The sequence below is a fragment of the Microtus pennsylvanicus genome, chromosome 6, assembly GCF_037038515.1.
Source record: "Microtus pennsylvanicus isolate mMicPen1 chromosome 6, mMicPen1.hap1, whole genome shotgun sequence".
Classification (NCBI taxonomy): Eukaryota; Metazoa; Chordata; class Mammalia; order Rodentia; family Cricetidae; genus Microtus; species Microtus pennsylvanicus.
Window position 1 is genome coordinate 65,520,732 of NC_134584.1, and position 25,806 is coordinate 65,546,537.

Sequence of the window (25,806 nt, forward strand, 5' to 3'; positions counted from 1 at the left end):
CTCTTTCTGGTTTAACAATGCTTGAGTCAAGATTGATAAATTATATATGAAAATACGACTGTTTAAGGGCAAAATGCAGCTAACAATTATATTTTATGATGTCTATGAATGTCACATAAGCTACTGTGCGTAGAAGCTCAGGCACTCTAGTGTAGTTAACGCAGCTAATATCATTATAGTATCTAGTAATATTAAATCTTTTATGCCAACAATTAAAAAGAGAATATTTTCCATATTGCAAAGACTTTGTCGAATAATGAAAAAAATGAATAGTATAATGTCAAAGATAATCACTGCCAAAGCTGAGTTTGCCCTGCATAGCACAATGACTAACAATGACAATTTTGTTTTAAAGTATCTGTGGAAAAGCTTTGTCCCTAGGATACAGCTCTGAGTGGCTCACTATCTAGGTTGAAAACGGCTGTGCAGGATTGTATGTCCTATTTTTCCATGCCTGCAGTAAAGATACAATATGGGAATTCAGCTTGGTAATTACTAATACACCACACAGACACAATTACACCCTGTATGCTGCATAAAGGAATCACTTGTGGTCTGCATCCATTACAAAGAGCGGTAGGGGGCCAACATGCAAAACGGCAAAATGCTCTACGAGACGGAAGGAGACCCGAAGAGTGGATGTACACAGATACAAGGACCCTGATTCTTCTAGCAGTGACTTAAGCCTCGTCCCATCAGTTGGCGTCCGGTGTCTCAGGAGTCTTAGCAGCATTACAGGAACGGAAAACGACAATGCTCGGAGCCACAGCACCCCTGACCTGTGCTGACATTTCCACACCCTGTTGCTATGTTTGCCCTGGTTATTCAGATTACTTAAGCAAAAGAAAATGGTGTGTGTGTGTGTGTGTGTGTGTGTGTGTGTGTGTAGGCACCACCATAGCAAAAACAGTCTGTATATTTGTTTTAAAAAACAGCTTACTCAGAATGCCGTTCACTTAAGGCAGAAAGCCATCCTCTAAAGATGTTATTTATTTATTTTTTTAGGTGGTTCTATTCCATTTTAAAAACGAAAAGAAAAAGAAATCTGCTTGGGTTAAGCTAACTCTAAGAAAGTGATTAAATAGGCTCTGTCGGGGGAATGGTCCTCCAAGAGTGTCCTACACCAGGGGCTAAAGCAAAGTGCATGAGCTGTTCTCCAGCTCCAGTGAGTCACAGAAGCAATTGCTTTCCGTGAAACTTTTCAAGTTTGGAGTTTAATTGCAAGCCGTAAGTAGGGATTTTATTATAACAGAGTTTCCTGTTAATTATTACATGATGTACATTATTTTACAACATTTTCCTTTAAGAATCTTTTTTTTCTTTTTAAAAAACTTACAATTATGAATTTTTTAAGACCTTAAAAAAGTTACTTCTGGCAGCTTGTCAGGTTCTGTGAAACAAAGCCTTGTCTTTTAGAAAATGTTTACAATCTATGAAGGGGGAAAAAAAGTATCCCCGGGCTAAACTGTTTACTGGCACCTCAGAGTCCGAAGAGAGAGCCGGCCTGTGGTTTCTGGAGGGCACTTTAGCATGGCCTGTGTTCCCAAAGGTTCCTCTGAATGAATAGAACTGGATTACTCAGCCTTCTATTCCACGCCTATTCCTCTCCATTTTCTTTGGCACGACAGAGAGCCAGGCTATTTTTAGTTAAGCAGTTTTCTATTTTTAGACAACTGCCAGTTAGAAGACATTTGTTAGGGAAAAAAATTTAAACACACACACACACACACACACACACACAGACACACACACACACACACACACACACGGAGGAGGGAACGGAGCCTCACCCCACATATTGTGAAGCAGCCTTCAACCTGCAACTCTAGGCATTTCAGCTGCTTTCAATCCGGGAAAATAAAGAGAAATTCAGAGTTCAGGGTTTTAAAAATAAACCTACCCTCTGGCTAACAGACCATAATACAACAAGCTGTTACTATGTGGAGCAGTGACTATAGAAACAAAGAACATTCTCCAATGATTAAACTAAGAGAAAAAGTTGAGGAGCGATTAAGGTATAGGAATGCTACACAAATCTGCAACAGTTTTCCAGCCCCTCGGCCAAAGCATCCTATTTTAAAATTAGGGGTGGGGACTCCTCTGTCAAGTTAAAACAAGGGTGTGGGATACAATATAAAGCTGAACTTCTTAATTCGACTTAAGACAGATACACACTGCAGTTTGCTAATGTACTCTATGATACTTTTCTAAAATGGTAACCACCTGTTTACAGAGAAATTCCATATTGAAATTGCTAACCAAAATGGGAAATCAGACCCTTACATATCCATACCATGGATAAACATGGTGTACAAATACATTTTATGCCTCTATGTCGTAGCATTTATGCATTCACTTAATAGTTAAACATGTATCTACTGTCTGTAAATTATTAGTCGCACTTTTACTTTAAATGGGAATAAATGACTTACAGCCTTGTTTAGCACATCAACTTATCATTCTACTTATCCCTCAAGGTCAACCTTTCATCTAAAATCTACCACGAGGGGCTGGAAAGATAGCTCAACCAGCAGCTAAGCTGCTGCTTTGCAGGGACTCATGTTTGGTTTCCAGCAGCCACATCTGGTGGCTCAGAACATCCTGTAACTCCAGTTCCAGGGAATTCATCACACACACACATCACCACTCCAGAAACACACAATTGAAAAACAAAAACCTCTATCATTCACTTTTTAAAAGCATAAACTTTTAATAATATCCACTCTAACACACTTTCAGGTGCTCACAGTCGTAATTTCTTCGCCCTCAGCTAGCCTACCCTGTTTGTAGTAATGCTTCCCTAAGTTCAGGTCACTGGGCTTCACCGTAGTCACAATTGCATCTCCAGTAGCCAGCCAAATGCTTGGCAAGTAGACTTCAGCTTCACTATTACCTGCTGAGTGAAACAGCAAGCACTTGTGTGTGTTTTGTTCAACTAGGCTATCAGTTCTGGGTGGGACAGCGAACATGTCACAATCACTTTATTTCCCACAATCATTTTATTGCACCATGTCTTGCATATTTATTTTTAAATATTTGCAAAAAATAAACAATACGTTGAGTTCTGTTTAAATGTCTGATTTTTTAATGAAATAGCTCTTTATGCTAGATGTATTATTAGCATAAAATATTATGTTTCTTCAAGCTAAGAACTCGTTGTTTATTATTTTTTTTTTATTCCCTAAACTTTCTCCTTGACTCTCAAAGAACAACCAAGTTTTATAACTGAACAGTTTACAATGTGCTCTGACATTTTTTACAACCCACAATCCAAATGACAGCACAGGGAGAACACAGTGGGAAGAATACTAACTCAAGGGAGGTGCCTGCAGCCTAGAGGTTACATTATTTGTCTCCAGTCAGACAATGAGTGTGTTAGCTTTCTCTAACAGTGTTTTTGGGTGCTGGGGATCAAACCCACTACCTCGTCACCTCATCCATGGTAGACATATAGTCTAACACTGAACTACATCCCCTTGAAATTAGTTTTAAACTTTATCTTTATTCCCAATTTGTCGGGCTTTAGAATTTCTACTTCTGAAAATTAAAATCAAAAGATGAAATTTTTAAAAATGCTCCAGAATAAAAAAGTGACCATCCAGCTTCTGTTTTTTTTTTTTTATATGACATGAACTCAGAGCAACTATAATTAAGGAGAAGCAGCCACTGGTGTCTTTGTGTCCTGTCACCATAATCCCAGCTATCTCAATGGACAAGTGCTAGCCCACGAGTACACTTCCCATAGGAAGTCTTGATGATGCACGGCTATGTATGAGGTCACTAATTACATTTGATTCGTGAGTACTTGGAAATACATCCAGACAATGAGATAGAAGATCTGAGCTTTTATTTAATGTCAATGTATATAAGTATATAAGTTTAGTGGCTTCATTTAATATTCATTGCTGACCTATTTCAGCTTATCTAAAATCTGGTTCTATCTAGGACAATTCACATTAATGACAGAAATGACTCCATTTATCATCATATCATAGATGCTAAATGCAGAGTTTATTTAAAAGTGTATACATTAGAACAAAGGATGTAACTCAATTGGAGAGTGAAAATGAATGAAAATTTTGCCTTGGTAATGCAGAAGCATGCACGGGCAGCTTGTTTATGGCAACTCAGTTGAACTTGTCCATATTGCCTTTCATCACCTTTGAGTTGATGAAGACAACTGACCAGGTCTCTTCCTCAAGAGGGCGCCAGATCTCATTACAGATAATGGTGAACCACCATGTTGTTTCTGGGAACTGAACTCAGGACCTTTGGAAGAGCAGGCAGTGTTCTTTGCCACATCTCTCCAGGCCCATCTGCCTCCAATAGGAGGGTACTTTACCAGAAAGAACAAGATTCTGGAATTGGACTCTTTCATCATCATCATCAACACACACCCACACGAACACACACACACATACACACACAAAACAAAAAACAAACAAAAACCACATACAACAAGTTGAGAAACATTGTGTTTCAGAAACTAAAAGAATAACATGGATTGGTTTTCAGTTAGTAGCTATTCCTAGGGTCACTATAACCTCAGTTTTCCTCTCCATGAAATGGTCTTCTTGCTATTATAGGCATGACATTTGTTTCCAAATAAGGGGAGATTTGCACATTGTTTTGACAAATACGGCACATAATTCAGAAACTGAGGAGTTACCATTATTAACTCATATAGCCAGTCTTTGGTAGTAATTTTTTTATGAGAATAAACAAACACTCATTTATAGTTACTGTTTATAATGCTTCCTCCCTTAGAGCAGTAGCCCCAAGTAGTCACCAAGTCTATTTACTAAAACATAAAGATAAGAGATTTAATTGATATGAAGAGGCTTTCAGAATCTAATTAACCTCCCAGTTAGTCATTAACTCTATGACCTTTAGAGATAATTGACAGAAAGTTTCTTTTCCTTCTTCAGTCCCTCTGAAGTGGCTGAATTTCAGGGTAACATGAAACACGCTGGGAACGCCAGTGAGGTGTAACTGAAAAACGTGGCAAATAGGAAGCTACTGGTAAAATACAGTATTTCTGATAGCATAGGCTGCCCATCTCTCTGTGGTGTGTGCATGCTCCACCAATGTAATTACGGTTCTTTTTTAACATGATTTTTATTGATTCTTTGGGAAAACTACAGTTCTTTTAATGATTGGGTTTCATTATCTTTTCCAGACTGTCCTAAGGATTCTTACAACCACGAGGACCATGAAAGCAGTGGGAGAGGTGGAGAGATGTAACCTGCCCTCCTAAAACACCCCAACCAGTCACATTACATTTCCCCAACTAGTTTGGGCTTGGACCAAGGAACCTCTTCATCTGCTCTAAGAAGCCACAACTAAATGACTGCTCAGTGAGGAAGGGGACATAGGGCAATGCCTAAATGCCTTTCTTGCCCTAAGTGTGTTTTTTCTGCTGAGGCATAATGGGAGTCTACAATGGCACTGCCTAGAAAAGCCAACTCTCTTGCTTGGAGAATTAGTTTTGTTGACTATCAGTTTAAAGAAATATTACTGACACTCTGCTGAGATTCTTTGGTATAGTATGACCCTGACCACTAAAAATGATGCACAGTTAAAATTCAGAAGCCAGTGTTCACAAAGATCAGCATCAACGGGAAGCATGTTAAAAATACACAGTCCAGCGTCACACGCAGACCCATTCCAAACACTGAAACCAACATTTTTGAAAGGCACTGCCAGTTATGCAAGACTGAGCCAGAGGCAAATTGAACCATTGATCCTTCTTGCTAAAGCCAGATAAAGTCCCTGAAATTTATTCTTCTCTAGTAATCAGTGGAACTGGGCCTAGAGGCCATTTTGGTTTTCTTGCCAGAGCTAGAAACAGTATTTCTCCCAGGTCTCCTATATCTTTTAAGTATCAGTATGCATCTAAGTGGATGTATGTTTTGTCAATGAGGACATGTCTGTGTGTAGGGTACACATGCAAAATGTACTTGTGAAGAATACAAATAAACTTTGACTGCTGTTTCCCAAGTTTCAGCTTGTTTTGGGAACAAGGTTTTACGCTGAGATTTGGGTTTGTTCGCAAGGAAGCTCTAGGGATCCTCTCCAAGGTGGGGATTTAAGTGGGTGCTAGAAATCGAACTCAGGTATGCGTTCTTGCACAACAAACATTCTGGGGTCATCTTCCCAGCCCACATTCGGTTCTCTGATGGAACAACAACTTTTATTCTCTCTAGCTCACTTGAAGAAGTCACTTTTATTATTAGAGCAGATCAAATACAAACAGAAAGTCTTTATACACTTTAATTATACTTCAATGATCATCAGAAGTTGATGTCCACAGAACTCCTATGGTGTGCTATTGTCATAACCCTCAGTCAGAGGAAATCTAGTTTTAATTTTAAAAAGCAAATTAAAACAAAACACCAAAACTCTCCTGTGACATAATCCATGTATTAGAATAACAAACTTTTCCGTTATGAGAGGAGCCATTGTCTTTTTTCTTGATTTTAGTCAGAATGAGAATTATTTCAAATACTTCACTTTTGATTGGGTAACAAATTTGTTCCACCTTTTGTTATTTTATTTGACACTTTTATAACTTATAAAGTAATGAGCATTATTTGCCTGTTACCAACAGCTAGCACACTCTCCTTGATTCAAAGAGGTCACCAAAAATGGGTGATCCTGATCTAGGCTAAGTGTCCACCCACCTTGATTATAGATATTAAGAGAAAAAAAAGATATGAGGGTTTTGCTTTGCCACAGTTCAAGGAAGTTCAGTTGAAAGAGTCCCAATGACAAAATAGTACTGACTAATACTGATGAAGTTCGTCTTGGCAAAGGCTGTGCTTTCAAACGCACCATGCTTTCTGCACTGACTATTCTTGATTCTCTGATGGCTGCCAGTACTGAGGCTGTAAAGCCACCAGAGCTGTGAAGTAAGAGAGCAGAAAAAACTCAGTCTTGCTGCTTCATGCACAGAAGTGAAACAATCTAACATGCACACTTCTGTTCAAAAATTATTTTCTTTTTTTTAAATTTATTTATTTATTAAGGATTTCTGCCTCCTCCCCGCCACCGCCTCCCATTTCATGAGATGCAAAGCAGATTTTTATGTTCATAAAACATATGCAAATCAAAGAAAAGCAATATTTTCGAAAAGGAGTGGCTTTTCAGAAAAAAATCATTGTAGTCAGCCATGGGATGGCGGTGCACACATTTAATCCCAGCACTCAGGAGGAAGAGACAGGAGGATCTCTGTCAGTTTAAAGCCAGCCTGGTCTACAGAGTGAGTTCTAGGAGAGCCAGGGATACATAGAGAAACCCTGTCTTGAAAAACCAACCAACCTACCAACCAACCAACCAACCAACCAACCAAATGACTAACTAACCAACTAACAAGCCAACCAACCAACCAGCCAAACAAACAAACAGAAACCATTGTAGTATACTTATGAGAAATGAGAGTCCATCTGAAATTGTAGTCTCTCTTATTAGGTAGGACAAACACAGATATAATTTTCAGGTCTTAGTAAAGTCTTTAAAGATACACACACACAAGTTAAAATACAATAAAAATTTTTAAAAAATTCAGTTTATCTCTGTGTCCTTGGGAAGTTCAACATAAAATGTTTAAATATTTATGGGATATGCTAATATTTTGTTAATTCAAGTAATCTATTGAAAACAAGTCTACACTTGATTTTCCACACTAAAGCAGAGATTTCTTGAGTCATTAGCTACGTGAACTATTTCAAATATGTTTTGTCATAAATCTAGGAAATATTTGTAGTGTAAATAAAGAATAGTTCTTTGCATTTATTCATAAAGAGGACTTATTCGATGGAAATTACTAAGTACAAAGTTAAGCAGTAGTCTAATGTTGCTTGAAGCAAATTTAAAATGGTAACATAAAATATCTCCCACCTCCCCTTTAAGCATCTTCAAACTAAAGCTAAAGAATAACCCCGCACCACAACCCTAACCACATAGTTGGGGCTCCCCTACAGTCTGGACCACTCTTGGGTATTTCCTAATCAAACTAATCAGTGAGGTTACTGATTGACTGTGGTTACTGGCCTGAGGTAAGATGTGTGTCTAGTTTTACCAAGTACTGAGCTCCAGACCGGTGTCTTGTAGGAGAATGCTTGCACTCTGCATTCTAAAGCTATAACGCTGAGACTCGACATCACTTGCACTCCTGAAATTCACCCCTCACGCTTCATGTTAAAGGATAAGATTATGAGAAACTGAAGAATCCATCCTGGTGTTAGTTTGAGGGTACAGCAAGTTAAAAGAGTCCGTCTTTATATTTCACTACAGACCAGTGTGGTCTCACTGACCTTTTGTGATAACCAATGGGTCAGGATCTTCCCTGTCAATGCAGTAGCCACTGGCCCACAGATGGCCACAGAGCACAGAGATGTGGCTACTGCTGTTGAGGAAATGAATCATAAAATTCAGTGAGCTTTGTTTCACTTAGTGAAGAGCCCCATGTGGCTAGTGGTTGACAGAGTGGGGTGATGGAACTAGATAGTGGTTTTTTAAAAAAGACTTAGAAATATTTGAGTATTGTATTTATATTATTCTTTTCCTCCCCCCAACTCATCCTATGTCACTCCCCTTATAAAATTTATGGCATCTCTTCCTTCAATTATTGTCACATACACATACACACATATATGAATAAACACAGAAATACAGCCTACTGATCTCATCTCTTGTGACTTGTATGTATACATTTTTAGAGCTGACCATTTCATATTGAATAACACACTTGAGGGCTAATTCTTCAGGAGGACCGATTCTCCCTCTTTCAAAAGTCATTAATTGTGGATTGCTCTTCACCTACGGGCTGGGCTTTGTGCCATTTCCCTCATTTCTTTTGACATGTCAATCACTGACACTCTTCAGGTCTTGTTTAAGCAACTGTAGTATTGCGATTTCATGGGGTCAGCTTCCCTGTCACATATAGAGGACAGAAGCTCATAGGAGATGTCTTGGTCTTCTGACTCTAACCATCTTCGTCTTCTGTGATGTCCCCTAAGGGGTTGGTTTTGTTGTAGATGTTATCAGTTGGGGCTTGGTACTCTATGGTCAGTTGTTCCCTGCATTTGTGACTAATTGTGACTAATTCTCTCTGTCTTAAGCCATTTCACTGGGATATGAAAATATTGTTTTTAAAATTTAAGTGAGTAATATTATTCTCTGGCAATGACTGGGTAATGTGTGTTTATTTCCTGTCTGCTTATTCCATTAAATGCATTCTGAGCGCCTACTGCTCTTCAAACCTTATGAACGCTGGTGCTGATGCTCAGTCCCTGTCCCTCGACAAGTTTCAAATCTAGTGTGTAAGCATTAAGTAGGTAATCATCCCAATAGCTCTCTGAGGTGGAGGTGGAAGACAGAGCACAAGATGACTAGGCTATGAGGAAAGCACTTAATACAGGGTAACCTCTAATGGCTCACAATTTGGGACTTTACTTAATGTAAGGATAAGTAAAAGTCAAAGACCTAGTACAAAACCATGATGAAGAAGCAAATAAGAGTATAGAGAGGTTGTGTGGGGGGAATATGTGTTGTGTGTCTGAAGCACAGGATGCAACGTGTCAGGACAAGGTCAGCTGGGCGACAAGCAAAGGCAGAAGGGCAATGGCAGGGCCACATGGCTTTGTGAGCCACTTTAAGAACGAGTTCTCAAGTTGCTTTGGTTATATTTGCACTTCAGGCATTCCCTGGCATGTGGTACACAGCAGGAATTTGGCAAATCTTTGCTGGGTGAATGATTGAAGAAATGGTAATCCAGAAACTACCGAACAAGTCCGTGAGTGTGCTTTCTGCTAAGTGCTCGTGTGTAATATAAGTTAGGGTACATGGAAGCTAATAGATCTATATTCTGTAATTATGAATTATATTGGTTTGTCTATAGTAGAGGGTCAAGTAAACAGGTAGTTTTCATATCTTGCACCCAACTTCCAATTCTGTAATACTGATCTGTAAAGAGGTTCAGTTCTACCTTTTCCTGCAATTGTTCTTCAACAGAAATTGAACTCAGCAATATCTAGCCAACTCTGCAAGAGCAGTTAAAGACTGGGTATAACCTTCCAGCAGTACTGAGAGGCAGCAAAGGTTAAAAGCTATTTTAAGGCCTTGCAAGTCCTAATTTAGGCCTTAGCCATTACTGCACTTAGTGGGCAAAGAAAGACTTTAATGCAACAATGTCTTTAAAGCCAAGCAGGACTCAGGTGACAGAAAATAAACCTTTAGCTAAGTTCTCCTCCCTACTTCCATCTCTGTCTGTCTGTCTCCGTCTGTCTGTCTGTCTGTCTGTCTGTCTGTCTCTCTCTCTCTCTCACACACACACACACACACACACACACACACACACAGAGAGAGAGAGAGAGAGAGAGAGAGAGAGAGAGAGAGAGAGAGAGAGAGAGAGAGAGAGAAGGGGAGACTCATTGATCAGTCTTGCAACTAAAAATAAAAGCCAATATCTTCTCCTAGATACTAGAGTTTCTTATCTAATAGGTGTTGTATTCATTTCTGTATTTCCAAGGGAGCAGTGAAGGACCTTGCATTTTTCTCCTCTTTACATATAACAGTTGGGCATTTGACCCAGACTGGATCACTCTTCCACAGAATAGCAGAATGACAGGAGGTCCTTTATTGGCTAACTACAGGGGCTAACTACACTCACATTTGGGCTTCATGTTATGCTTAGTAGTCCTGAAATGGGTATGGCAGTTCCCATTAGTCCAATTACCACTTGCAATATTCCTGCAGGATGCATGTGCTGTCATGTAGTGCTGTTGAACTGCGAGTACACACTTTCCTTTCAGCAGTTTATGTGATATTTCTGGGACATTGCTCCTTTGCCTTCTAATTGTTCCCAAGCCAGTTTCTGCATATAGGTTTTCCATCTTTAACAAGAACGCCTACTTGATTCTGTTCAGAATGCAGACATCACCTTGCTGGGCACTAATCCTGTAGGATCTGTATTCCTCAGGTCATTCTCAGGTATTTAACAAATACTTCTTCAGGAATGCAGCCCAAGAGAAACTTCCAGAGTCTCTTCTATCAGGGGACCAGTGATGATGGGCAGTTGTTCTTCACACTACCTGAACTTTAGAGCCTCTTAAGCCAGCACTTGGGCAAATATTTAGTTTTTGTATTACAGAGCCAAATAAAATGGACTTTCTTCAAAGGAAGTATTTTAAATACAATAGCTGTTTTTGTTTCCTTTTTAAACAATGGATTACAATTTTTAACACATTTACTAAATCTGGCATATTTATATAGTTTATCTAAACAGATATTCAAGCTGCATTATGATACAATGGGGAAAAAACTATCTCAGTCTATCTGCTAAGCCTTTGTGTGTCTCTGTGCCATTGTAACAGTGGTGCTAATTATCAAGCAAAGACATGGTAATTACACAGAGCTTTTTGCTAAAAGGAGAAATCTCTTTTCAACACCCACACACTGCACACTTTCCTGTGACCCTCTAACCCTGCTCGAGCGTGGCCCAGGAATCAGCACTTCGGTCCCCATGTTAGACACTGTTCTATTCTATCTCTCTCCCCAACCTTTCCTGCTTGGGAGTAACTGTTTGTAGAGGGTTAAGGGCGAGAGGCAATGGTCCAAATGGGAAATGCAAAACTAATGACCGTTCATGGAACATATTATGCTCCTCATTAGACTTACCCAGTTAAATGTATTCCATTAAATTAAAATAAATAGGATTCAAAATTTCACCCAGGAGTAGTAAGCTATCTTCACTGTAAACTTTGTGTTAGACCTGTTCTAAGCGTGACTTCTGACGGCAGAGTCTTAGTCTGCAAGACCTGTTGTAAACTTCTTCCGACTGCACTCTTAAGTGATGGCTGCTACAAAAGTTTGAAATCTGGCATACCTAATTATTTGAGGGGACATGTTATATACACTTTCCACTTGAATCTCTTCTCTCAACTGTTCTGATTTCCAGGCTCTATGTTGTGAAAAGTGGTATATGTAATAGTGATATAAAACTTTATCAGTTAGAGACTCTGCCTTAAAATCCTCTCCCTCACCTAACATTTCTAAAATCCAGGAAGGTCAAATCATGAAGAATGAATGTTACTGAGATAACCCATCAGGATACGCTTATAATGTGTTAGATTTATATGTTGTATTCACCCAAAATACTGAGCCTCGGACTTTTGATTTTGCTGAAGAGTTAGAAGCTTAGAGCAATTCAGAGCTTTATTCTGCTTATATCTCATACAAGGCCATGAAATGAGAGCTTTACTACGGTCTTGAATGGTTCTTTCAGAAATTATATTGTTGCAAAGGATTTTCAAACTATTTCTGGAGCACTGGAAATAAGACCCAGAGTTTCCCATATTCAGGAGATGCTCTACCATTGAATTGAAATCCTCAGCCCCCTTCGTTTTTGTTTTTTTTTTTTTTTTTTTGAGATGAGAAACCTTCAGCAGGAGAAAGAGCCAACTTGCCACATAACGTGATCCTGCAAATCTCAGACTCTTGGCCCAGTGTTCATATCACAGTCTTTATAGAAATCTAACTCTCAGATGTCCCTCCGAACAGCACTATGAAAATATCATATGGGGTGCCAAACTGCAAGTCACCCAAGTCATGCAGCACACTCCTCCGCAAAACTCAGTATATGAATCTTCTAGATTATAAACTCACAAAAGCAGAATTTAAAAGTCAACATATTTTTCTCGTCTATCCAGTAAAGTTCTATTGCTCCACATTATATGAAGAGCTGTCTAGTCCAAGGACATCAAGTCCATTGTCATATTTTAACTCAGTTTGCTATCTTGGAATAGATCATGTTAGAGTTGTAGTATGAGGCAGCCTTTTGTGTGTGAAGTTCACATACATAGAAGCCCTTGGAGCTTCACAACTAACCAGTTCTTTTATGTTTGGTTTTCATTTTTCAGTTTATATGTAGGTATAAAAAGAACTCTTCTAAAGGGAGGAAATTTTCAGTACCAATCTTAAATCTGAGGATTCAGGAAAGTGTATGGCTCAAATCACTAGTCAATGAAAAGCGACAAGGAGAGAGTATCTTCACATACCAAACATTGGTTTCACTGAACTTTTTCCGCTGAAATTGCGTTTGTTATTATCGGGTCAATTTACCAAGTGAAAATAAAACCAATATTTTCAATTCTTTTGAAAACTTCAAATAAAAGCAAAGAAATATTTACAGTTTTCAGTGCTATAATGATATCACTTTGAGGGAAATCTTTTTAGGGGGATTAGAGACAGGATTTTTCTGTGTAAAAATCCTGGTAGTCCTGGAACTCGCTTTGTAGACCAGGCTGGCTTCTAACTCACAGAGATCCACCTGCCTCTGTCTCCCCAGGGCCACCAGACCCAAGGAAAAACAACCTTTTTCTAATAGTTGTTTTTCACTTTCTCAGTGAGATAGCCTTTAAAAGAGTGAGTTAGAAAGAAGTGACGCGTGGAAAGATTATACGGTTGGAACGCATTCACTTGAAAAAAATACTTTGATTCTGTAGGGAAACTATTACATACTTAAAGTAAATTGTTAGTATGCAAGAGTTTACCATTTGGATGACATATCATCTGATCACAGTTCCCAACTCTGGTGTTCAGACACACCGGTGGGTGGAGGATACTGCCCGCTCATGAAACGAGCAGCCCACTCATGTGACCCTGGAACTTGATTTCACACCACGAGGCTCTGCAGAATCGCAGGCTCACGGCTTGCATGCTCACCTCCACGATGTCTGAGTTCGTCCGGCTCTCGTGCGGCTCATTGTACTCTGTGTATTTGAGCAGCACCTTGTCCATGTCGGTGCTGGCGTACTGGAACAGCTTGTTGGTGCTGTTGAAGATGATCAGCGCGATCTCACAGTCACACAGCACGCTCAGCTCGTAAGCCTTCTTCATCAATCCAAATTTCCTCTTTGTAAATGTCACCTGGAAGAAGAAAGTATTTTTTAAAAGCAAAACACTTATGCGTGTGTGTTGTATGTTTTCACACCACTTTTTTTTTCTTTTTTAAAACAATGGTGTGGAATTGCCAGATCCTTGGGTGCTAACTACGTTCCAAGACAAAGCAAATAATCTAAAAGTAATTTCTGCCTAGAATTCAAAAAGCTGTGATTTCTAGCTAGTGGGAGAATGGTAAACTGTAGATACAAGATTTAACTCAGGGCGTTGAAATGAAGATGATGGGAGAAACAATTGTGTTTCTTTGAGTATCTTAAGATTGTAATGTCAGCATGGCTAACAATTTTCCCAATTATAAATCTAGAAGTTGATTTGTTTTTTAATCATTTGAAAACTGTGCGTGACATTATAAACTTGAAATTTTAGATTTATGTGAAAACAACACGCACATAAAATTGTTTAGTCTTGTGCCACTTAATTGAGAACACTTGGAGGCTTGTGGGTGTGACTTCTAGGCAGAAGCCTCACTCTCCAGCACCTCAGCCGGGCCTGGGAAATACACAGAATATCAGCGTCAATTCCTTCTTCTGCTTCCTATTTTTTTCTCTCAAGTCGGTAACTTTGCCTTTGACCTTGTCTTCTTCTAGTCTAATCTATGAACAAGTCCATAATTCCTTCCCTACAAATATTTGTCAAGTTAACGCTCGCCTTTTTCCCAGACGGCTCTGTCACTCACGTTCTTATCACGTCACCTAGTGGCTTCCTGCCCTGCTGATGTGTCCCCGTTTAAAATCACTGCCTCCTCAATTCATCCCATTCTGCAGAACCTCACCCGACACTCCTTTCCCTCAGGAACTGTTTCCAACAGCTCCTGTTTCCAGTTGTCTATGTTATTTTACTTGCCAATCCCATTGGATCTGAAAGCATGTACTTCACTCTGACGTTTCAGTGTTCTTTAAACTTCAGCTTGTCCTGCCTACTAACCCACCCAAAGGCATAAATATCGTATATCATAAACCCATATATGGCCCAGTGTTTCCAAGCAAGTATATACCATATCATTCCCAGAAAAGACTTCCAAGAAAAGCTGTACAGTTTGAGGTGAAAGCAGGCAGGGTAGAGTATCAAAGACCGAGGAAACTTTAAGCAACAAGTTGCTTCCAGTTCTATGGCCGACAGTGCCACGTGCTCGTTTTCTTATTTACTTATTTGACAAGCAGATATTATTTTTTGGAACTAGGTTTTTCATACTTTGGGAGTCTCTGACAGTTTATTTGGCTTTTCTTAATGCAATGGGTCTTGCACAAGTCAGCTCACTTTTGATTTCCATTTGTTCGCAACTCTCAAATCTAGGTTCCAATCCCTACTTTGATGCTATCTACATTTTAACTTGGGCAAGTTTGCTCCACAGTAACTATCAATGCCTTACCATCTATTTCTTTGTTTTATCATTTTTCTAATGTGCATCTTATAGAATAACCTAGCATTCTATTTTCATATCTGATTGTTATATTATGGTTTTTTTCTTCAAGACAAGATTTCTTTGTAGTTTTGGTGCCTGTCCTGGAATGAGCTCTTGTAGACCAGGCTAACCTCGAACTCACAGAAATCTGTCTTCTCTGCCTCCTGTGTGCTGGCATTGAAAGCGTGTGTCACCACTGCTCAGCATGATTATTATATTACTTAAGGAAATTTTATTCTGGTTCATTTGGATGAGTTATGACTGACATTAGGATGGGCAGGAGACCTTTCTACTGAAATTGATAAGTAAGTATAATCATTAATTATAGTGATCTATTAAAATGTATTTTAACATTTATTTGAGATGCAATTTTAGGCATGGATTTAACTCCATATTTGTGTTTTATTCAATGAAATAGGCTAAAATGTATTAAATACAGAAGCATGATATAAAACAGTTTCACATATATGGAACCGCTTTTAATGATCACTCAGTGTAGGTAGAATGTCTCAACATGGTATGGTTTCTGTTGTACTCAAATCTCAGAATTTGGCATATTATAAAAATCATCACCATAGTATATTCAGGACAGAAATATCATTAAAACCACTATTTGTGTTTACTCTCAGATGCTTCTCAACTTTTGTGTAGCAAAATAGGTGCTGGATAATGCATACTAATTTAATAATACCTGTCAAAAAAAGTTAGTGCATGCAGCTTCTTTTCATTGAAAGTGCAATTTGAAATGATGACTGTATTAAAGTAGTTAAGAAAACATCTTCAAAATCTACTCTTAGTTGCTCTAAATTTAATTCTGTATTATGTTCATATTCTTCATGCATACTCAAAATGTATTTTATAATGCCTTTCCCCATTGTTCATAGCTAGATAAAATTGTTTTTAAGCATTAAGCTTTCCAAAGAGATCTGAGATATTACTCTTCATTTAAAATATGCCACTCAATGACAAAGATTGCAATTCAGAGCTTTTATACTTAAATATAATAATGCATTGTAATGATTACATTTTTCATAACCTGACAATAGTTTGTAATGGGGACAAGTCCATATTTCTATTTCAATAGCATATTTTGACCTTAGGTGATACAGAATGCTGATTTTACAGCAGTTAAGAAAAGATGCTCTTTCCATGTGTTTCCATCATTCAGGGTGCATCGGAAAGAATAAAGGCAATATTATCTAAGTGGGCACGGTCATTCAACATCTAGTTTTCAGAATTAAGGAGATTTAATAAATACATTTGCATGACAAGAAGAACTACACTGTAAGCTTTGGCAATTTTATTTTCCCATTGAATCTTTCAATAGCCCCACATTCAATGATCATGATTTATGAAGATATTTCAACACTAGATTTTATAGTAGCCCTAAGTTTTAAGTCCTAGCATACGTATAGATATAGATTTTTTTTTTTTGGATATTCAAGACAGGGTTTCTCCGTAGCTTTTGGTTCCTGTCCTGGAACTAGCTCTTGTAGACCAGGCTGGCCTCGAACTCACAGAGATCCGCCTGCCTCTTCCTCCCGAGTGCTGGGATTAAAGGCATGTGCCACCACTGCCTGGCAGATATCATATATTTTAAGTCAACTTTATTAAGGGGAAATGAGAATTTGAAATTGGAATCTGAAATAAAGGAGTAATATATACTGCAGTATATATATTGTAATATATCTGCAATATATTGCCGCTTTAAATAATCCACTTGTAAAGAAATTTTGAAAATTTTGTCAGAGACAGTTTTTGCTGAAGACTTTTCTACTTGTCCAATTTATGAGGTACAATAACTATTGAATATTAGTTAGTTTTCTCCATGTCATATATTTGTGCTGGATCTTATAATTTCTATTACATAAAACAATATTTCTTTAGTTCATGCCATTTCTATGGCTGGAGGAGAAAATCACCAAATGCTTCAATGTTTAAGGGAATTTTTTTTCCTTAAGAACAACATACATCATTTGAACAATAAATTTCTATTTCTTCTCATGCCTGATGATTTGGAGTAGCATTATTATCTAGCTGTTTGCCTTTAGCTTTTGTTTTCAGGCCAAATTTCTCCAGAGTGGAAAAGCAAACTGACAGATATTAAACCAATTGAGATAATTACAAAATAAGGTTTACTCTCCTGAAATTATTTCTCACGTTGTAATTGGTTAAAACTGCTAACGGTGCTGTGATATCTCCCTTTGCTTATGGCCACTGGCAGCCTCCGAGCACACTGCAAAGTTTAGCTGAAATCATCATGTCTAAGCTGCTTTCAATGCCATATTCAGACAAAAAAAATCTTTCTTTCCTCAGTTGAGTTTTCCAGTGTTATATGATTTATCAGTTGATTGATGAGGCACGGTCTCTCTGTGTTGGCACTGGCCCTTCTTATTCCAGCCTTCCAATTTTTGTGATTACTCCAATAATGTATACGAGTTTTTGTTTTCCAAAGCATTCTAACATCATAGAGCTGATTGCTTATGGGTTTGTCCTTCTTGCTGGCTTTTCTGCTCCCAAGACCCTGAGCTGCCTCCACACAACTAACTTGTGGCTACAGTGTGTGGTTGCTGAATAATGGATTACAGGATAGAAATACCCTATTTTAAATACTGTTGACTGCCTCAGTATAATTTTCCGTTAAAAGTAGATACTTCCTTTACTTGGCTTTTGGCAATTTAACCTCTTAGAGATAAGATGATTCTGGACTTATAAATATGTAAATATTCTAACAAGTTACTGTCACGAATCTTGAGAGAAAGCAATTATGACTTTTTTTTCCATTTTGAAATTTATATTATGGAAAGCAGAGAATTCCCATAACAGAATACATATGTATAGATTCTCCATACTTCAAGAAAAGTTCAATGAAAAGTGTTTTTGACTCTGTGCCTTGATGATGCATCATGAAGGGTTAAAAATGTATGAAGATGGATGTTTTATATTTATGGTCATAGACACAGAAAAAAAAAGGATTGAAAGATGAGGAAAGATGACTCAGTCCATAAACTGCCCATTGAGCAAATATAAGGACCCAAGTGTGGGTTCCCAGCACCCACATAAGGGCAGATGTGGTACTCATTTGTGGCCAGGGATAGGGGTGTAGGGTCAGGTGGGTTCCTGGAGCTTACTGGTCAGAGAGCCTAAACAATCAGTGAGCTACAGGTTCAGTGGGAGACTTGGTATTAAGAAATGAGGTGGGGAGGACTAAGGAAGACACAGAAAACAGACTTAGAGCCTTCCCATGCGTGAGCATGTGCACACACATACATGCATACACATATACACAGAAATATTTATTTCCTCCTATCCACACATGCAGAGAAAGATCTAGGGTTTTGAGCGACTATATTTGTCAAGCAAACATTCATTGCACCTTCTGATGAGTTCTGGCTTTTAACAAATATGTATTTGTGCACTTGAGAATTGCTGTCTAGATGAAGAATTTTACTGAAAAGATTAATTAAATAACGAACAGTAAGCATGAAGGAGTCACTAGAAAGAGTTGTGGAATTCAGTCACTTTCTTATCCTAGGAACCATGTTTAATAAGGCTTTAAGTGAAAATTGAAGACGTGATTTAGATCTGCATGTAACATAGATGCAGAAAGCAGAGCTAACTCTATACATGGCAGAGCTTCTACAGACTTTAAGAAGTTGAGTTACAAATGAACTGAATCAAACAGGTGATTCTGAAATTTTCATTCATAGATTTTTTTTTTAAATGATCACTTTGAGAAACATGATAGATGGGTTTTGGGAAAGGATCTAAGTTTATAACTTCCCACAGTGGGAATAAATTATCTTTACTGACCTGTTAGAGTAATCTTTGGTGACTATATCATGTGCTATAAGTTATACTCTAACAGATGTTGAACCTTCAGCAAGCGATGAAAGGAGACAGAGACAGAGACCCAAATTGGAGCACAGGACTGAAATCTCAAGGTCCAAATCAGGAGCAGAAGGAAAGAGAGCACGAGCATGGAACTCAGGACCGCGAGGGGTGCACCCACACACTGAGACAATGGGGATGTTCTATTGGGAACTCACCAAGGCCAGCTGGCCTGGGTCTGGAAAAGCCTGGGATAAATCCGGACTCTCTGAACATAGCGGACAATGAGGACTACTGAGAACTCAAGAACAATGGCAATGGGTTTCTGATCCTACTGCACGCACTGGCTTTGTGGGAGCCTAGGCAGTTTGGATGCTCAACTTGCTAGACCTGGATGGAGGTGGGGGTTCCTTGGGCTTCCCACAGGACAGGGAACCCTGATTGCTTTTCGGGCTGGGGAGAGACTTAATTGGGGGAGGGGGAGGTAAATGGGAGGCGGTGGCGGGGAAGAGACAGAAATCTTTAATAAATAAATAAATTAATAAAAAAAATTTTAAAAAAATCAGGCCATTGATAGAATGAGGAAAAGGTTGATGTGAGGGTCTGCAACTAATTCTGTGGGAAAAGCCATTGAAGATTTTTGCTACAGATATTTCAGAATGCCAGAAGCCAAATACTGAACATTTTCCCAGGCCAGAAGTTCCGTGCCCAGATGATGAAGCAGGTGCATCTTGTCTTGTTCTAGGAAGGAAAGTACTGCTGGATAACACCCACTCAAGAGAATGTGCAGTAATGAGAGAGAAAGTGGCACTCAACTTAATGCCCTCATTCTTGGTCTTGTTCTAGTACAGCTTGATGTTGATGTTCAAACAACGTGATTCCAGGCTGACCAAGAACCTGGTCTACAACCCTTCTGCAGATTTCACGTCTTCACACTCTATGCCTAAGAGTTGCCGACTTTTGTGTAGAGAACAATGTGAGTGATTTGTAATAATGTTCAACAAAAGTACCCTCTGTTGTGGTTTCACCCTCTGTAGCACTTACGCTTTAGAAACTTAAGCTTATCAGTTCATCATAATCATCACTTATAACTTCCATATACCAAGAAGTAAAATGTCATTGGGATTTTGTCGTTAGGAACCATCCGCTTTTGCTACCTCTATTCACTTTTGTTTAGAGTGTCTCAACTGTTTCATGGTTTCCTTGAAAGATGGAGACATCTTCCATTCATCATTGTAATTTAATGTACAAAAATAATAACTAAGGGCTGGAGAGATAGCTCAGGGGTTAAGAGCACTGCCTGCTCTTCCAAAGGTCCTGAGTTCAATTCCCGGCAACCACATGGTGGCTCACAACCATCTGTAATGAGGTCTGGTGTCCTCTTCTGGCCTGCAAACATACACACAGACAGAATATTGTATGCATAATAAATAAATAAATAAATACTTTAAAAAAAATAACTAATATTTATTGGATGAATGGCTAGATGCATGGAGGAACTGTTCATGTATTCTTTATAAGATGGAGTTTTTAAAATAAACTCTCATATACACTCAGAATAAGTGAAAAGTAAGCTTACCACCAACAGGGGACACGTTCACATAGTTCTATGCTTTTGTCATTCTAACTTACAGTAAAAATATACATTCCCTGAAATTGAGCCAAATAGAAAACCCGAATGGCGTCATATTCTGTTTCAGTTTGTTGATGAAATAGGAGCATATTCTATAACATGTAATTGTTTTAGACAAGAACATTGGCATTGCTGAATTTTTTTTTTAAAAAATGGTCAAAGGCTGTTTGACAACATTAAATAGCATCTCCAGTAGGCTGTAGTAGGCAGCTTATTACCTCCCTTTCTCAGGTGGATTCTATACATACAGTGGCCTTATGTAAAGCGATACACCTAGTTCCCGGATAAGCTAGCAATGATGCCTTTCCATACACAGTGTGTGTTTCTCATCATCTTTCCCTCTTCTAGGCAGGAGCTCCCATGGCCTAGACTCAGCTGAGTGTCAGCAGAATGTGTAAACGCACAATTTTTATTGTCTTTAATGATCATCAGACACTCTCCTGAGAACAGAACTCTCACAAAGAGCATATGCATATAAAGGTAGTTTCCTAAGTTAAATAAAACAATGCTACCAATATTAAACTGAAAATCAGTGGCTTCTGGTTCCACCAATAAACCAGATATGCCTTTGTGTGGTCCTGTAGCCATGGCTGCTCTTAGACACTCAAGCCATTCCCACGAAAGCTGGTGAGAACCATATACAAGCATGAGTAGGCACATACTATTTCTATATTTATAGATGTTTCAGTTTCCCAAAATGGGAAGTACTTTGGCTGGCAGCAAATATATCTCTGCTCACAGCTAAAATAAAAACAATGGAACTCTGGTTTCCACACAGACATTGCTACACATGCAGTTTAAATACCAAGTTTTAAAAGCAGAGGACTGGTCTGTGTATTTTCCCCCATGGCAGGGAAATGAGCTTGGTAGATGGTACCTTGGAAAGCATACTGTGTGATCTTTGCCTTCCATGCACTGGTCCCTCATCCCTTCACATTCTGAGACATCCCCGAAGAACTCAGCTCTGTGTTAACAAAGGGAATCCTTGTACCTTACTGGAAAAAGTTCTGAAGGAATGAAAGAGACAGAACTTTGCAAACAATAACTACCACACACCTAAGAATTTTTGAGGCCCAAACCTTGAGTTTAAGACTATCTCAAAGGGATGCAACACTAACGTACAGATTCTGAAATCACAGTACTTGAAGCCTAATCCTGATGAAATTATTTTTTATTCAATGAATGAAGTCAATCTTAACCCATCCACCCTCCTTCACACCCACCCTTGTCCATTCCTTCCCTCTCCCAAACTTTTTTTCACCCCTCCATTCTTTCTTTCCTTCTTTCCTTCCTTTCTTCCATTCTTTTTTCCTTCTTTTCTCCCTCCCTCCCTTCCTCCCTCCCTCCCTTCATTCCTTCTTTCTTTCCTCCCTCCCTTCCTTCCTTCCTTCCTTCCTTCCTTCCTTCCTTCCTTCCTTCCTTCTTTCTTTCCTCCATTCCTTCCTGCCTTCTTTTTCCCGGTGCTTGCATCAAAACGAAGCTTTCTTTAAATGGGTAAGCATTCTACCGCTGCACAAATCAATCCTGCAATCAGATTTTTAACTCATAAAGTAATAAAGTAATTGTTTATTTTAGAATACATTAGGAAATACCAGATTAACTTTATTTTTAATGTTTTTACATTTTCCCATATTCCAAATTATTAATATAACTTCTTTATATGGAAGTATTGCAGACTTCACCCATTTCATCCCTCGTCTGTACCAAGATAGTTTCCACTTTCCTAAGTTGAGGGAGATGAATGAGTAATGAGTGACAAGAGGAGCAGTTCATAGAGACAATGTGCTCTGTAATAATCCATGAGCCACTGGGTCTTCCCATGTGTTTAACGGGTTAGGGATGGAGTCGAGAGTCTGTAACGACAATCTCTAATTGAAAAAAGGGAAACGGCCTTCTAAATGCTCCATTTTGCCCTCCCTTGCTCCTGTCAGTAAGTAATGGCACAACTGTTCTGAGTATTCCTCTTTAGTTTTATTTTGTTTAATTCAGTCTGTCATTAGAAGGGCTCCGAGCTCTAGGCCTGATGATTACTCTCAGTGGGAGGAAGCAATGCCATCGCAGACTTGTGCTCTAGACAAGCGCTCCTTTATACAATGCCGGGGCCTGCCATCCTAATGAAAGGCTCTTTAAAGAGCAGCGAGGGCTTCTTTTAAGCAGACTGCTACCATGTGCTTCCAACCCTCCAGCACCACTTGCAATGATGAGACAGCAGTGTGTTCTGTTGCAAAGGAGACCATTGTCCTCCTTAGCCTCCAGCAAACTGAGCCTGTTTCAGTGAAAGACACCAGCATTTCCACAGGATTTTTAGCAGTGGTCCCTAACCTCCCCAACACAATAAACCAATTAAAATACAGGGCTCAGTGTACAGAATAGAGGACTCTACCAGCTCCTTATCCTAAGTCAACACCCACGATCTCAAGATAAAAATTTAAATCGTTTGCATTGGTATTTTATGGGCGGATAATAAATAGGAGATTATATCACAAATAACCATGTGCCCATTGAAGACCGTAGGCTTTAAAAGTTGTTTCTGTGGACTTCTGATACATTTGTTTATTTAAGGAAAGGGAAGGCAGTATCAATCATTCAATTTGTCAGGGCTTAAAAGAGTGGCCAATTGCAAGGTATAGCAATGCGCTACATTGTAGAAAAGAATACTATCATTCAGTACTTTAGACATGTGCTGTCCAGGTCCGAACATTCCTTAAAGAGCTGACCTTTAGTAAGTACCTCTCCAGCAGCAGTTACAGGCTGCTGTGCCGCCCTTCGTCTTTCGAAGAGACATAATTTGAAGTGGAGACGAATCAAATAATCCCGATTAATATTGGGGGAAGGGGCACAAAAGCATGTTTACTAGTTCAACAGAGCCAAAATGTGCGTAAGTTAAAGGTCACAGACTCCTTCATTCCCTGCTGAGCAAACTCAGGAAGCACATTTGTCTATGCTTTCCTGTCATAACAGGAAGAGAGTAACTTCTTCCTTCCCACAATGGCTTCAGTTTTACCTCCCAAGTCCAATATTTTCTCCCTGAGGGCCTTCCAAACCAATCCCTGCAACACAGAAGGCAGGAGGCTGCCTCAGCTCTAGTTTCCAAACACTTACAGTTGTTGAAATGTTATTTAAATGTTAGTGATTTCTTATGCTAAACTGTTCCAAATTAAAATTAAAAGTCGAATTTCCAAACATCTAAATTGGTTTCTCTTATTCTCATTAGATGGTCTAACATATTTCAAGAGCAACACAAATACACACTACAAATGGGGAATTTTTAATCTTCCGTTTAATTTTGTTATTTATTTTATTTTTTGCTGTAGCCATTACTTTTGGAAAAAAACAATAGGTTATAAATATTTTTCAAAAAGTACAATGGGTTATAAACTTTAGAATAATGCTCTTACCAAAAGGCTGAAAGAATTGCATTTTAAGTGAATAAATTATGCAGCTAAACCAAGTTTTGTCTGCAAAGGACATGGCTTTTAAAATGTTTACCAATGTTTCTTTGTAATTCACAGTTCAGAAGAGCTTCCTTAGTTTATGGGGTCTATTTGCAATGCCCGTTTTTTTTAGTGTTAGTTTCTCAGTAAAACTATGTCGCATTTGGTGTGTGCATGCGCTAAGCACGAGGTGACTTGAAAAAGAAACGGTGTTCGCAGAGACCAACAGGCCACTCATTGCCGCTTTCTACAGAAACCTTGGAATAGCTGAGCTGCACTAAATTAGCCTTACAACTTTTAAGGTGTTTCCCTCTGAAGAGAAATGATGTCAGATACAGAAGCTAGAAACGAGACAATGAACAATGAACAACCCTGGCAGGTAGAGGAAGCACTTATTTCTCACATGGAGATCATTTTCCAGTTGAGAATTTAGCCTCTCTTGGATTTTCTACAAAATTTAAGAAAGATGGAAAACAGTTGGGACAATCTAATAAAAGATTTGTTTCCTTCATTATTCTGAGATTAACTAGCAAAAGAAGAAGGATGCATAGGGGAACTATCCCGTAGATAATTCCAGTCTGCCTCAGTGTAGCCTAAACTCAGATCTGATCAATACTTTTCTTACCATAGCCATGATGTGCCCTCATTTCTTTTACACAGAGTGACCTCAGCATAATTTTTATACAAGTTCAGGGAAGATTATGATCTTCTAAACTATTTTATAAGGAAAAAAGGAAAATAATCATTTTTATGAGGCATATACAAACTTACTCGGCCTGAGACAGAAAAAAAAAATCAAGTTTTTCTTTTCATTGACCCTCCTATTCACAAGCTCTAGCAGGGAGAGGAGTCCTCATTGAAGAAGAGGATCTCAGTTGCACAGCTAACACTGGCAAGGATGAAAATGCTGGTTCTGGTGACATGGGAGGAAATGAGTTTCCCACAGGACTGTCACCTCTGCTCTCCAAGACAGACGAGAGAAGTCACTAAGAACCTTTGCCAAAGCAATCAGTTTACATTGCTCAACTATGTGTTTCTCTACATTTGAAGAGTGAATCTATCACGATTTCAACAAGCTTTATTTAGGAAAATAAATATAATCTCCAAATTTCGAATAGTAGCCAGCCCTTTTTCTTTTTTCTTTTTTTTTGTTGTTCATATTCTGAATACCATCTCAAAGTGAAGTCACACTAAAAGTTCCTGTGAAACTTGAGCTAAATTTTTAAGAACAGAAAATAGTTAAAGGCGGGTTTTATCTTTCTTTGTTTTATTTTCTTCCTTCCTTCTTTCCTTTTTTTATCACCTGAGGGAATTGTTATAATTTTTATTGTTCAGTTCAGTGCAAAATATACCAAATTCAGCTGGAAAAATTAAAAAAAATCATTTTGTACACATGACCAGAGGCAGTATCCACACTGAGTACACTTCTGCAGGCCTTCCCCAACTCACTGCATGTAGTATGGGTCAGGAAAGAAACAGCTAAAATCCCAAAAAAAGGGATGCTAGAAAATTTAAGAACCCCGAGTCATTTTACTTTGTAGGAT

At 38.6% G+C, this 25,806-nt stretch overlaps 1 protein-coding gene and 1 long non-coding RNA gene across 27 annotated transcripts in view; one reads left to right on the forward strand and one right to left on the reverse strand.

The window, feature by feature from the left end:
- Positions 1-5,446, forward strand: part of LOC142852051 (uncharacterized) — a 114,004-nt gene extending 108,558 nt beyond the window's left edge. Inside the window, exon 3 of the long non-coding RNA XR_012910907.1 lies at positions 5,180-5,446. This is a non-coding gene — a long non-coding RNA (uncharacterized LOC142852051). The remainder of the gene's footprint in view (positions 1-5,179) is intronic.
- Mef2c (myocyte enhancer factor 2C) overlaps positions 1-25,806 on the reverse strand; it is a 169,388-nt gene that overhangs the window by 66,207 nt on the left and 77,375 nt on the right. For all 26 annotated transcript variants that reach the window (XM_075976373.1, XM_075976400.1, XM_075976383.1 and 23 more), the window contains one exon: positions 13,726-13,929. In XM_075976373.1, coding sequence (XP_075832488.1) covers positions 13,726-13,929 — 204 coding nt within the window. The remainder of the gene's footprint in view (positions 1-13,725; positions 13,930-25,806) is intronic.